The 13560-nt window shown below is 46.6% G+C and overlaps 1 protein-coding gene across 1 annotated transcript in view; it reads left to right on the top strand.

The window, feature by feature from the left end:
- The window catches only part of Tcerg1l (transcription elongation regulator 1 like), a 188572-nt gene extending 175735 nt beyond the window's left edge, over positions 1-12837 (top strand). The window contains exons 10-12 of the mRNA XM_051145520.1: positions 4000-4089; positions 8293-8411; positions 11955-12837. Coding sequence (XP_051001477.1) covers positions 4000-4089; positions 8293-8411; positions 11955-12111 — 366 coding nt within the window. The 3' untranslated portion in view covers positions 12112-12837. The remainder of the gene's footprint in view (positions 1-3999; positions 4090-8292; positions 8412-11954) is intronic.
- Positions 12838-13560: the final 723 nt, after the last annotated feature.

Genomic DNA, 13560 nt, shown 5'->3' with positions numbered 1-13560 from the left:
CTGACCTGCAGAGAGGCAGCCAGGACTATGCAAAACAGATCTGTACAACCTGCTCCAAGGGACCAGTCTGCATGTGCCTCCTTGTGGTATGAATCCCAGAATGCAATAAATACATCCTGGGCTTCATGTTCTGAGCTTACAACACCTTGGGCCAAAGCTTAAAGGGCATCCTGTTTATGGGGTGAGGACCAAGACAGAGCCTGCTGTGTGAGATACTGCCCTTGACTTGGGATGCTGTCCTCCGACTCACTGATCTTGGGGCGTATTCTGAGTGCAGAGCAAAAGAATAGGGCTGCCCCCAAAGACATCTAGAAACCAATCCTCCTCACTTCTTGTTACAGGAAGACAGACAGCAGTCTTCCTGCCTACCTGAGTGACAGGTGTCTTGCCCCTAATTATTCTGAAATATAGATCTATGTTTGCACAGTGGCAAGATAGGGGAGGGGCTTATGTGTCTACTACTTCTCTGTGTGAGAGAGAGTGCATGGTTATGTATGTGCGCACATATGTGTTCCTGATTTTGTTTGTCATGCATTCTTATATGGACCTATGCACATGTGTACACATATTTATTTGCTTGCTTGTAGATGCATGGCATTCATGTGTGCCTGTACACATCTGTTCATATGTGATGATCTTCATCTCCATGAGTGAGAGTTTCTTTGCATGTGCCTATAGTGTGTGAAGAATGCGTACACATGCATGTTTCCTAGTATGGTGTTTTGTATGTCTGTATGTATGTGTGTGCTTGTCTGTGTGTTTATGTGTGTGTACAGTCTTTGCTTGAATAATGTACATGTGGTACACAGGCCTGTTGTGTTTGGGCTCTTTCTTAGATTATGACAGTCATTCTCACCGAAGTTGCTGGGACTCTTTGGGGGCAGCTCTGACTTGCAGGATGGGTATGTCTGCTTGACAGGTGTAGAGCATCTGGCCTCCTTGGAATCCCTTTCACAGGATTCATCTAAGACCATCAGAAAGCACATATATTTGCATTAAAATCCATACCACTAGCAAAATTAGAGTTATGAAGTAGCAACGAAAATAACTTGATGGTTGGGGGTCACCATCACATGAGGAACTATATTAAAAGGTCACAGCATTAGGGAGGTTGAGAGCCACTGCTGTAGAGAGTTGAGTCACACAGGGCTGTCCAGCTTTCCTTTCAGGTGTGGCCTCTGTCCTCCTCCATACTCCTCTGTCACATACTCCCTTTAACCACTGGCTCCTATTCTCCTGTGGATTTATGGGCCCTGTCAGCGTGGCCGTGGGTGAGATGACTGGGTTAGTTTATCACTGTGCACTGTAGGCAGGCTACGTGTGTCCTTTTTGGCCTCCCTAACAGATGGCAAGCTGCTCTGAGAAGCTTATACACGTGTTTGTACACTCCCTTCTTATGCCTCTAGATCTCCCCAAATCTAGATAGCCTGTCGCAATTGAGCATGTGACCTATGTGACAGCCGCCTTCAGACCTTTCTGGAGGAACCTTCACAGGTGGTCACCACAGTAGAAAATGCACATCTAACAGAACTGGGTGAGTCTGGCCACAGCCCTGTCTATAACTGCTCCAGACACTCCTGTGGGAGTCACTTTCCCAGAATGCCTCTGCTCCCTATGCCATCAACATTGTACCAAGTGCTCAGTCATGAAGAACAGTCCTACGTGAACTCAAGTCATCTCACCAGTGACCTTGTTTGTGGGGTATACATCAAAAACTCTACAGGGCCAGAAATATTTTAAGGCTTAAGGCTATGGATTGCCTCCTTTGTGTCACTGTGGCCACAATCCTGACAGAAGAACAGCTTGCATTGGCTTGCGGTTTTCAGAGGGTTTTAGTCCATCCTGGTGGAGAGCCCATGGCAGAGCCTTTCAGTCACAGTGACAGGATTCTGTAGCGATTCATACTCCTGTGGAACAGGAACCAGGGTATGTATGCCAGTCCAAGGATTCCCCTGGTGAGCTACTTTTTTCAGTTAGGCACTATGTTTGGAAGCTTCCACAGCCTCCCAAACCAGCTCTGTGAACTGGCTAACACATACTCAAAGTATGAATGAATTTTGTTTTGTTGACATTTGGCTAGTACCCCTCCCCCCACCCCTCTTCCTGCCCATGGTCCTATCCCCTACAGATCTCTCTGGAGTTTCTAAATGTGCATTAGACCTGATCTTTGCCCTTAGGATAGCATCCAGGCTCTAGCTATCTCAGAGCCCCCTGTATGAGCCTTCTCTGTGCATCTACTGGTCCCCAGCCTCCCATAAGCTCTTTCATCCCTAGGCCTGTAATTCCCACCTTCTCTGTAGCTCACAAATGCTAGCCTTTGAACAATGCACAGTGCATCCTAGGGCATCCTCCTAGGTCCCTTCCTAACCCTGTATAAGTATCTGTACTTCAGAATGGTCTTGGGAGCCTCTCAGTTTCAACATCCATCTGTGTTATCCAAGACCAGGGCTTTTCTTGATTTATTTTCTCCACAGTCTAAGTACGCAGCGTGGGGCCAAGGCAGAGTCAATATTAAGTCAATGTTTTTAAATGAACAAATTATTTTTAAATGACTTAAACATTCCCTTGTTTATCAGCTGAGAGTCTGGAGGCAAGGGTTCTCAGTGGCAATGTACCAACGCCCAGGTGTTGGCTTCTATTTCTGTTCTCATTAAGAAAACCAGAGCTTCTGAGAAGTTAGCTGAATGGAGGGCTAAGGTACACAGTGTACAGAGAAACCTAGAGTTCTGGGGAAAAAAATCCAAAAGTGAGGTAGTGCCTTCAAGGCAGGATAAGAACACAGCAAAGACTGGAGACTGGGGCCCAACCATAGAACTCTAGCTAGCTGGATTTGAGGTATCCGGGCAGCAACGAACTTGAGGTAGCACAGGATAGTAACTGAGGAGATGAGCTGCACATCCATGTGTCTTCATAGCTATGAAGAAGGACGGAATAGATAAGCCTCTGTGAGAGATGGAGGAATATCCCACCAGAAGGATTCCAAACCATCCATCAAGGCAGAAGTGTGACCTCTGACGTGGGGGGCTGCACACTGCTCTCCCAAAGTGAGTATGCAAAGTGCAAGGAAGTAACCTAGCAAGGAACGACCAGGTGTACACCTCATCCTGGTCCTGGGTCCCCGTCATTAGTGAGTTGCAGAGAGATGGTGTAGACTCTGGATAGGATGTGCTGAAGCAGCATGTTGACTCTGTGGTTATCCTCCAGGCTGAAGGAAAAACCCAGAGACGTGTACCTGCCAAGGGCCAAGGCCATCAGAAACAAGGGGATTCTGGGAAAATGACCCAGTATAGAGGAATCTTCACAGACATGAGACTCCATGTACCATGAAATTCTAGGACAGAAAAAAAAATCGAGATAGCTAAAGAAATCCAAATGAGCTGGAGGCTTTGGTCCAAAATGGTGGGCTAGTTTTTATGGCGTCATAGCTGGCTCACTGTTATAAGATTTCAGTGATAAAAGACACATGGAAGGGGAATATAGAAACTTCCTGTGATATTCTTCCTCTGAAAAGTACCATTAAAAAGTAACCCACCTAAAGAATAGGTTAACTGTTAATTTAAAAATATCAGCTGAATGTCTGCTAAGACCAGCCCACTTGCAGGCCCTTCTACCCTACAGCTGCCTGCAGGGCTCTTCGAACATCTAGTAGAATCCTCTAGGCACTCAAGATATTCCAGTTGAAATGCCCCTTCCCAGTCCTGCAAGCAGCCAGACTTGTGGATCAGGGAAGATGCCAGAAGAAGTAGTAGTGTCATTAATCTGGAAATTAAATTTTCTAATGTTTTTCATATTGATTTTCATGGTGCATTTAATGTTTCCCACGTTCTTACACAATGCACCTCCCTGGATCTATTGTGCCTTAATGTTGCTTTTTTCTTTTTCTTTTCTTTCTTTTCTTTTTTTCTTTTTTTTTTTTTTTTTTTAACCATCGATCATTTCAGCACACAGCGGCCTCAGCATTGGATGCTAACAGCAGCTCTATTGAATATCTTTCTCCAGGTGTCAGCGTTTTCTACTTGGGAGAAAGAATTGCATAAAATTGTGTTTGACCCACGGTATCTCCTGCTAAACTCTGAGGAGCGAAAACAGGTAATTCTGGGGCAGGGTGAGAAGGGAACTAGAGACAGAGATGGGAGGCTGCTAGGTTCCCTGCCCATCTGAAAGCTTGGGAGTGAAGCTGGCGGTGTAGAGGAGGCTCATGCCTGGAACTCTCTGTCCTGCTGTCTGGTTGTGACCCCTGCAGGGAATGACTCAATCTAAGAGCATCCACCCTATTCCAAATGGCTGCACTCACTGTGTTGACACTGCACTCCACCTATGGTGTTATACTGTTATAGGGCAACCAGGGGTGGCCAGGGAACAGAGACACTGAAAGTAAAAGACACTGTTCTAGAGAACAGGTGCCAGAAATGGTCAGGGTTGGCTGGGCTGGGGTGGGTGCTACCAGGCTCTCCAGAAGAACGACTTGACAGAGGTCTGCTCAAGTTTATTTGTGAAGACGTTCACGGAGCCAACTCTGCCTTTCCAGTTACGTAGACAAAGGGATGACTGGGAGGCAGGACAATATGCTGTAGCCTGGGAGGGGCTGAGGACATCACACCTTAGCTAGGGCTGTGGCCCAGAATCGGGGGTAAGAGCTGTATGGGTGGAGTCCTATATCTGTAGTCACTGACCTGGTCAGACTCCTCTTGAGGCCCTGTCACACCTCGCCCCCACCTCTTGTATGTTCTGACATAAAGCAACTGCCCCCCCAAAAGAGGAGCTTTAGAGTTTGCAGAGATGAGGGGTCATTGCCAAGAAGCTCCAGGAACCCACTGATGTGTGAGCTGGAAGGTTCTTATCAAGGTCCTGGCAAGTCATAGAGAATGCAGTTTTCTGTCGAGTTTGATACTGGCTCTAAGCAGACCCTGAGATGGTGCAAATAGAAAACAGCTAAGCGGTCTCTTCAGCTCCTTAACTGAAATCTCTTTCTCTACCAGGCTGGGTGGGGGTCTGGGAAGCACAGGAGGGTCCTGAACTGGCCACCTAGACCCTCCAACTTTGTCCCCTCAGAAACTTGAGATGGAGTCTTTTCATGGAGTTTATGTAAGCACACTAAACCCACAATCCAAGGAGCTGAGTTTGGGCTGCGTGTGTATTCTGCTATAGCTAGAGAACACTGTAGGTTTTAATAATTGATACAATTTCACCATTTTGTTGCATTATTAAGAAGCAGAAAGTTCAATTGCTCTTTGTAGAGAAGAAGGCTCATCTACACCCTAAGATGCTGTGAGTTTCCAAGGCAGGCTCGCCTTATGTGTGAAGAGCCATCGCAAACCGCTAACGTGTCAAGCCAACCTATAAATACATCGGCTGTGCTTTTACAAATAGTCATTTTTATTTGTGTGTGTGTGTGTGTGTGTGTGTGTGTGTGTGTGTGTGTGGTGGGGGTGTTTTTGCTTTCTTTTTGATGTGTGACCAATCATTTTCGCGTGCCGTTGGTATGTTTTAGAGGCTACAAGAAAAGCCCTGGTAGTATGAGGCTCTCCAGCAACTTCAGTTAAATCCCTTAGGCGGTCTAGGAGAGCAAAAGCCCAGCCAGTAATGAGCTGGTTCATGCGCAAGATACAACTAACCATCATTCACTTCCTGGTGCCTCGGGGCAGAACCTTCTGTATCAGATCATCCCAGGAAGCTGGAGAGACTGGGCTTCTAGAGAACCTGGTTAGAGAGCACCGATGCCAGCCTGAGAAGGCCGTTGAGATTGTCCCTGCTTAGGAAAATCAATGCTTGCCTAGGCATGTCTTTTGCATCTTGAATCATCTTACACCAAGAGTCCATTGTTTAGCCAAAGCTTTCAGAAGTACCTGTGAAATCACCAAGGGAGATGCTGGTGCTGTCTTAATGTGCTGCCATGGGAAGGGAGCCAGTCTTGTGGTCTTCGTGGAGCCGGCCCTGCAGAGAACATTCTGGTCCAATGCCTGCATCCCTGCGGCAGTTGTATGATTGGTGGCACAGCAACTGCATGTGGAGAAGAAGCATCTGATGGAATCAGCAGAGCCCTCCCATGGCAGTGTTTTCATGGGGAAAGCTAAGGCTCCTGGTGTGAAGTTACCCGGGCTGCAAAGGAGATGGAGTGAGCCTAAACAGAGAACCAGGCCTGGGGAGTGCTAATCAGTCCGGTTTCTATGGCAACGACAAGTGTTTCATTTTATTACACCAGAGCCTACAGAAAACGAGATAACGGCCAGTGCTCTCTTTTAAAAAGTCGTGCTCCAATTTGGGTAAAACTGGTGTAATTTGTTAGAGGGGAAATATACCTGCTACGTTGCGTTATGGAGGCTTAAATAAAGCAACAGAGGAAAAGGAGAGAGAAGGGGGAATAATTTGATTAGATGGATAAATGGTTCCAGGCAGGGAGGTATGAGAGAATTTCACATGTGCTCTGACCCCACAGCCAGCCAGCCTTTCTGACCACATTTAAAATTAATAGAGTAAAACTTAGCTGATGATGGAGCCACGCACCTCTATTTGGATAACAGCCCTGCCTTGGCTGCTTCTCTCTGTTTAGATTACAGGACTGCTGGAGAGCACACTTCACTATTTGCCTTGAAGGTGAAATAACCCAATCATAGTCTTACTTAAATGTCTGTGCACACATCCAAAATTTAAGTTGTCCTCGTGAATATTTCACTTCAGTGCTGCCGAGTCCCCGGGAGGGAAGTAGTATTTCCTGCAGAACATCCTGTAAGAGGTTCACCATTAAAGAATGGATCTGAGCCAGCAGCACAACTGTGGCTTCAGGAAGCTGAAGCAGGGAGATCAAGAGTTCAAGGCCACCCAGGGCAACATAGCAAGACTCTGTTTTCCCACCTCTAAAGATATCTAACAAAACAGAAAGTTATGAATCAGTAAGATCGTATCAGGATAGAGGCAGTGATGGGTTCGAGTGTGCCATGACTTCCCTGTCCCCGTCCCCTCCCTGGCAGGGCTGCTGGGGACCAGTCAGTGCCTCAGATCTACATGGATTGATGCAGAGCTGTTATGGACTGTATCAGTGAAATATCATGTGGGTTTTTACTGATAGTTTTATTTATGTTTACATAAATATTTAAGTGATCTTCAGCTTATTTTTTTTAGCGCTCTGGCAGCTTGGCTAGCGTTCTGATTAGAACAGCTCCGTCCTTCCTCTTCCCCGACATTATGGTCTGCAAGTGACAATTGTTCTAGTGTTAGAACAGTGAGTAGCCTCCCTCTCACAAAACAGGAACATTCAAGCTGTGCATGTGACTCAGTTGACAGAATGCTTGCCCAGCACGCACAAAGTCCTGGATTACATCCCCAACACTGCATTAACCAGGCACATTGGCATATACCTGCAACCCTTGCACTCAGGAGGCAGAGGCAAGAGGATCAGAGACTCACGGCAAATTCAAAGTCAGCCTAGAATACAGTACATCCTGTCTCAATCAAGGGAAACAAATAAGCAACAACAACAACAACTGAAGAACATTCTATGGGAAGTAGCAAAGAGAAGTTTCACATAAGACTTTATGTGGTACTTGGTTTCCAAGAGAAAACAGTTTGATCTGGAGTAGTGAATGGGCTTGCACATCAGACAGTATTTTCATGCCCTAGACTGGGAACAGCGTTTGCCGTTTGGTTATTCAAACTACACTTTTGGTCAGGTTTCCTCTCTATCTGATGGTTGGTACAGTCTAGACACCACTTGACATCCTTGAGAGGGGCGCCTGGTGCACTCTGAGCCTCCTTCAAGGCCCAGAGTCCCACATGTAGAAGTCAAGGTTCCTGGAAGCTGGAGTGTGGGGCTCAGAGATGCCTGAGTTCTTTGTGTTTGCAAGTTCATGTCACTCTCAGAGATTCAGGGACCAATTGCGGGAGTATAGTAAAATAAGCATCTTGTGGGTTCTGTGACAATGATGTGAGCGCTAGTAGGTTATGTGTCCTGCAAACATTATTCAGGATACAAAACAAGGAGGAGAAGTGCAGGAGGAGGGGCTCCTAGCTTGGGACTGCTTCAGGATCCCTGAGATGGGCAGATTGACTATTGGCCCAGTAGTATTGCCTGTATGGAGGGAGCGCACCAGGCCTGTGGGAACTGGGGCTTTGGTTCTTAGAGGCCTCGATTTCGTGGGCAGGATCATAGCACTAACACTTTGCTTACAGATCCTGTAGCCAGGACAAAGAGCCATTTTCCTCAGATGCTGAGCTTTTGTGCTGGCTTTGGGATATGGGATTTAATTTTTAATATTCAATTTCATGATGATTTTTCTTCCATGCATGTGTTTTAAGATATTCGAGCAGTTCGTCAAAACAAGAATCAAAGAAGAATACAAGGAAAGGAAAAGTAAATTGCTGCTAGCCAAAGAAGAATTCAAGAAACTTCTGGAAGAATCTAAAGTATCACCCAGGTATGGAGGGAGACATGCACCAAGCATTTTTCTGAGTCCAGAAACATGTTATTATTGCAGAGCTTTGTTCATTATATCTAACAACATTTCTAAGACGTTGAAACATTTACTGGAAAGACCTGTTAGCCACAGAAGCCCTTTGGGAACCTGGTACTTCTCAGTCCAGCAGACAGTGTGATTTGCTAAGTCAATCCTGCATAGTTGATGCATTTCTGCAACAAAGTTTAAAAGGTCAGCAGCCCTGAATCTGCAATCTAATGATCCTCCTGTCTCTGTCTTCTTGGCAGTAAGGTTATAGCAGTGAGCAGGGCCACACCTGGTTTGTTACAAGGGACCCAAACTCAAGTCCTTACATTTGGTTACTCTTAGCTGCGGAGGCATCTCTTCAGCCTATATAGTTTTATTGTAAGTGTAACTGGCAATATTATATTTGGAATGCCCATTAGTTCCTTTCTGTGGAGACATGGGTTCCCATTGTCCTGTCTCTAATGTGTTTGGTTCATAATGGAGTGCACAGTAAATACTGGCTGCACAGTGCCCTATTCCCCCCAAATCACGCTGCCTATCTGGAGGACTTTCTGATTTAGAATAGTGAGTGCAACCTGGACCTCAGGAGATGCTTGGGAAAACCCAGATGTGTGTCTGGCCATCTGTAAGGGCGGCTTCCAGTCAAAGAGCTTGGAGTACTGGGTCCGGCTCTGACCTGCTCACCTACCCAGGGGTGGTCATGAAAGGAAAGCAGGCATGAAGGGAAGTCCTAGGAAGCTGAGTCTGGAGCCTTGTTTGAGTTCTGGCCTGGCCTGGCCAAGGGATAAGATCCTGAATATTCATATATTTTTGTCTTCTGAATGAAAATGACCACACTGACAGTGGTAGCTGTCACCCTTGCTTTCTTGTTGGAGGCTTTAGCTGATATTTCCAGCTGCTCTTTGGTAAGATGCTAGTGACAAGCCTGAAGTCCCGCAGTGTGTCCTGAAGATGGAGAGGAGGCTATAGGATGAGCTACTTGAAGGAAAATCTCACATACAACAAACTCACACACACACACACACACACACACACACACACACACTACATACACTATACCCCACAAAACACATATATGTACAACCATCACGTACCTCCCATATTATACATACCACCACCCACAAACCCATCACATATACATATATTCATCACACGTACACACACCCTGGCACACACTCACACAAACATGTTAGCACACTCACACACACCCTGACACACACATACACACACATACTGCCACATACACCACATACTCACACAGCCCACAACAAACATATACACACATTACACATACCATCACCTACCTACTCCTCATTACACACACACCATGAATCCCATTACACACACACATCACATCTGCATCTCCTATACACACACACACACACACACACACACACAAACACACACACACACACATACACACACACATACACAAACACACACACACACACATACACACACACACATACACAAACACACACACACACACACACACACACACACATACACCCCATACACATTGAACATGAGTGACAGAAATCAAATGGGCTTAAACTCATTCTTATTTAATACCAGATTTCCTCCTCAGCTGTGCTGTAGGTAACTGTTACTGTGTGTTTAAGGGATACAGTGTGACTTAAAGGAAACACGCGGACAGTAAAATGCTTACTACAGTGGAACATATTAATATATTTTAAAGCATACTTGGCATTTATTATTTTCATAATTCAAAGCTGTTTGTAGTCCTAAGAGTAGCCAGATCTGCCTTCCTTTTCTCCTCCCTCACTCTCGCCTCACTCTCCTAAGATGTAGATAGCTCAATCCTAGGGTAAGATGGAGGGGTTAGCTCACGCTCCTTCGCGTGCTTTCAGCAGTAGCTACCAGGACTCTTGGCTGTAGTCCTGACTGACCCTAGGGGTCTGTCTCAAGTCCTAGAACCTGTAAGAAGAGTAGCGAGGAGCCAACTTCACGTTCCTGGACAGCCTAGCACACACACACCTCTTTGCTTGGGTGTGGATACCTGGGGATGCACAGCAACAGTTGGTGCCACCTTTGTTCACCAGGACGGGTGCATGGTAGTCACCACAATGACTTTCTCAGTTCCCCAGAGCCAGCAGAAAGCCAGAACCACTCCTCAACATGGCTGAGGCACACTGGGCTGTTATTCTCTCTCTTCCATGATGCTTCTCTGCAGAGATGCCCAAATGTGGTCTGGTGGGAGCAGTGTGGGCTGCCAACCTTGAAGAGTCCTTGACAAAAGTGTAATGCTAGCCACAGCTGTTAATGTGACTAGAGAAAGAAGCAGAGATGAGGAAAACAGTGAGGGAAAGAAGGAAGTAAAGAAGAGGGAAACCAGAGACAGACTTTTTCCTTTCAGGGAACCCATTAAGCAAATGCCCCTTGCAGGCAGAGCAGGAAGCCAGCAGCAGAATGGGGAAAGGGGACAATGAAGAAGTAAATCCTAGGACCATCCTTTTAACAGCCATGTCCAAATATGCTTTTCATTTGTGTATAAAAGGCTATAAGCTGCAATAATTTAACACAGTAATTGGATCTGTGTAGGAAAATGTAAACTTTTCTATAAAGATAATGAGCAAGAGTTTCCTGAATGAAGAGTTCTTTCCTATGCACACTGGGTGCTCAGAGCCAACCATCCTCCATGACGGGTACTCTGGGTGACAAACACAGCAGAACTGTGATTGCTTGGGGGAGGGCTGGTTGGCTATTGGCAGCTCCTGGGGCCCCTGGTCACGCCATAGCTTCCATTCCTGGAATCTCCATGTGGGAGCTGGGCAGGTTGGGACCACAGCCTCCCCATGTTCTGCTGTCGCTCCAAAGACCTGCCACTACTGTCACCCCTTCATCTTCTATGGCTAGTAGATCTGTCCTCACTGACCAGGTAGCCCTGGCCTGTCGTTTCCTCTGGAGGATCGCTACTTCTGGCAGCAGAAGGTTTGCTGCACAGAGAGCCAAGAGCTCCCTACCTGCCAGCCATGGATACACAATCAATGTCAGCAGAGAACAGAAAGCCAAGCAGATAGGAGTGTCTCCACCCCATTGCCGGAGGGGCTAGTAAAATTCCGTGTTGAGGGACCCAGAAGACTGCCTCAGCACTTTCCGAAAGGGAAGCCAGGGCTCCCAAGGAAGAGTGGTTACCAACTAGGGGAAGAAAAAAAGGGAAGGCCTTGCTACACAGCTCCAGTGTGTGTGTGTGTGTGTGTGTGTGTGTGTGTGTGTGTGTGTGTGTGTGTGTGTGTGTGTGTGTGTGTGTAGCCCTGTGATAGGAGGACACTCAGTGAGAACAGAGACTTGCGTGGCTGCAGCAGCATTGGAGAGAGGGCTCCTGAGGCCAGAGATGTGTGAGTAAAGTCAGGTCATAGCCCCGCAGGACCCAGCCACTCTCAGCCTGTTGTCCTGCAGAGGTCCTGTCCCTGGGAGCTTGTCATGTTGAGGGGAAACGAGGGGGGGGGGGCTCGTTCCCTGGGATGACGCCTCAGCAGTGTCTTTGTCTTCCAGGACCACGTTTAAGGAGTTTGCGGAGAAGCACGGCCGGGATCAGAGGTTTCGGCTTGTTCAGAAGCGAAAGGATCAGGAGCACTTCTTCAACCAGTTCATACTTATCCTAAAGAAACGAGACAAGGAAAACAGACTCAGGCTCCGGAAAATGAGATGAGCCTGTGCACAGCGCTATACAACAGGCAGCTTGAGTGCGCACGCGCGTGAGGGGCCCGGAGGTGGCGGTGGCCGGCTGCTCTGCTCAGTCCAGGCAGCCGGGGCACTGGATGTTCTCAGAGAATTACTGTTTCATATTGAAGCTCCCTCTTTTGTACATTGTTCCCAGTTTGATGCATTTCTAATTGCCATGAGATGTCAAGTCCTTAAGTGTTTTAATTATGCAAATTACTTGTAATATACACAAATTATAAACCCACTGCAGGTTCGTGGCAAAGCAGAAGCAGGAAATGTTCATAATCATCTTGAGGTGTTGCCTCCACTCCTAAGGACTGTCTAGAATTCCCCGAGATTTTTGTGAGTCATCCCCTTAGTGCAGGCCTCCTGTGGTGTTTCTAGGTCAAGGCCCCTTGTTTCCTGAGTAGTAGAAATGGGTTCCATTTTATTCATCACAGCGACGACCAGACATTTGACACTCCGTGTGGACCGTGATCACTCGCAGGTGGCTAAGAGTGACCGGCTTCTCTCTAAGTGTGTCCCGGCTAGGAGAAGGGAGCCATGCCGGCTGTCAGAGGTCCTTCCTAAAAAAAAAAAAAAAATTATTTTGTACAAAATCATCGTATTACTCTTTGAGTTATTTTTATTGTATGCCCAGAGTTTGCATGAGATTTTTCTCATCATCTTTGTATAAAAATTAAAAATTTTTTTTAATCAATAAATATTTTAAACCAGCATGTTTTCTGGCTCAGGCTCCCATCACCATCTTAGAGAAAAAAAAAAAAGTGTCAATGAATTTCAAAAGATTCCAGAGGGAGGCAAGTGTATGACATGCTGTATTGGGAAGACTGGAACAGACCCTGCCTCACTACACCTGCCTTGAGGCAGACTCTGGTCCCCTTACACCTGCCTGGATAGACCCTGAATCCTTACTTTATGGACTGGGACAAACCTTTGTTAAAAAAAAAAAAAAAAGTCAGCACACTCGTTCTTTCAATTATTGAATGCCAGCTTACTTATTTCAAGGCCATGGAGTCCCTCTTCGGAGACAATGCTCCTGTTCCCCTGTGAACACCAACGGCCTCCTCAGCTGCCTTCTTTGTAGTTATCACACTGGAGAAGGTGCTTGGGTGTTGAAGCGTCTATACCATACTCACCCGATGAGTTCTGGTCCTAACATCTATGCTGTTCAGCCATTCAACTCCCTCTGTAGGTGATTCGTGCCCTTGCTGAGATCTAGGATAGTGGGGGGAATCTACAGCCTAGCTGGCCCTGACCCTGGAAATGCTAAGCTTTCCAGAAAGGCTTTGGTGAGGCTGGTGCCAAGTCAGCATGCCAGTGAACAGTCATAACTGGAGACTGTCCTGTGACTTGAACAGGGCTTTTTAAAAGAAAAGAATTGCCAGTGCCACACATGACTGGGGTTATGGGGTCTAGGTTCAGGTAATAAAAA

Source organism: Acomys russatus, chromosome 5, assembly GCF_903995435.1.
Source record: "Acomys russatus chromosome 5, mAcoRus1.1, whole genome shotgun sequence".
Classification (NCBI taxonomy): Eukaryota; Metazoa; Chordata; class Mammalia; order Rodentia; family Muridae; genus Acomys; species Acomys russatus.
The sequence above is the reverse complement of the archived record's forward strand: the minus strand, read 5'-3'. Positions and strand labels throughout refer to the sequence as shown.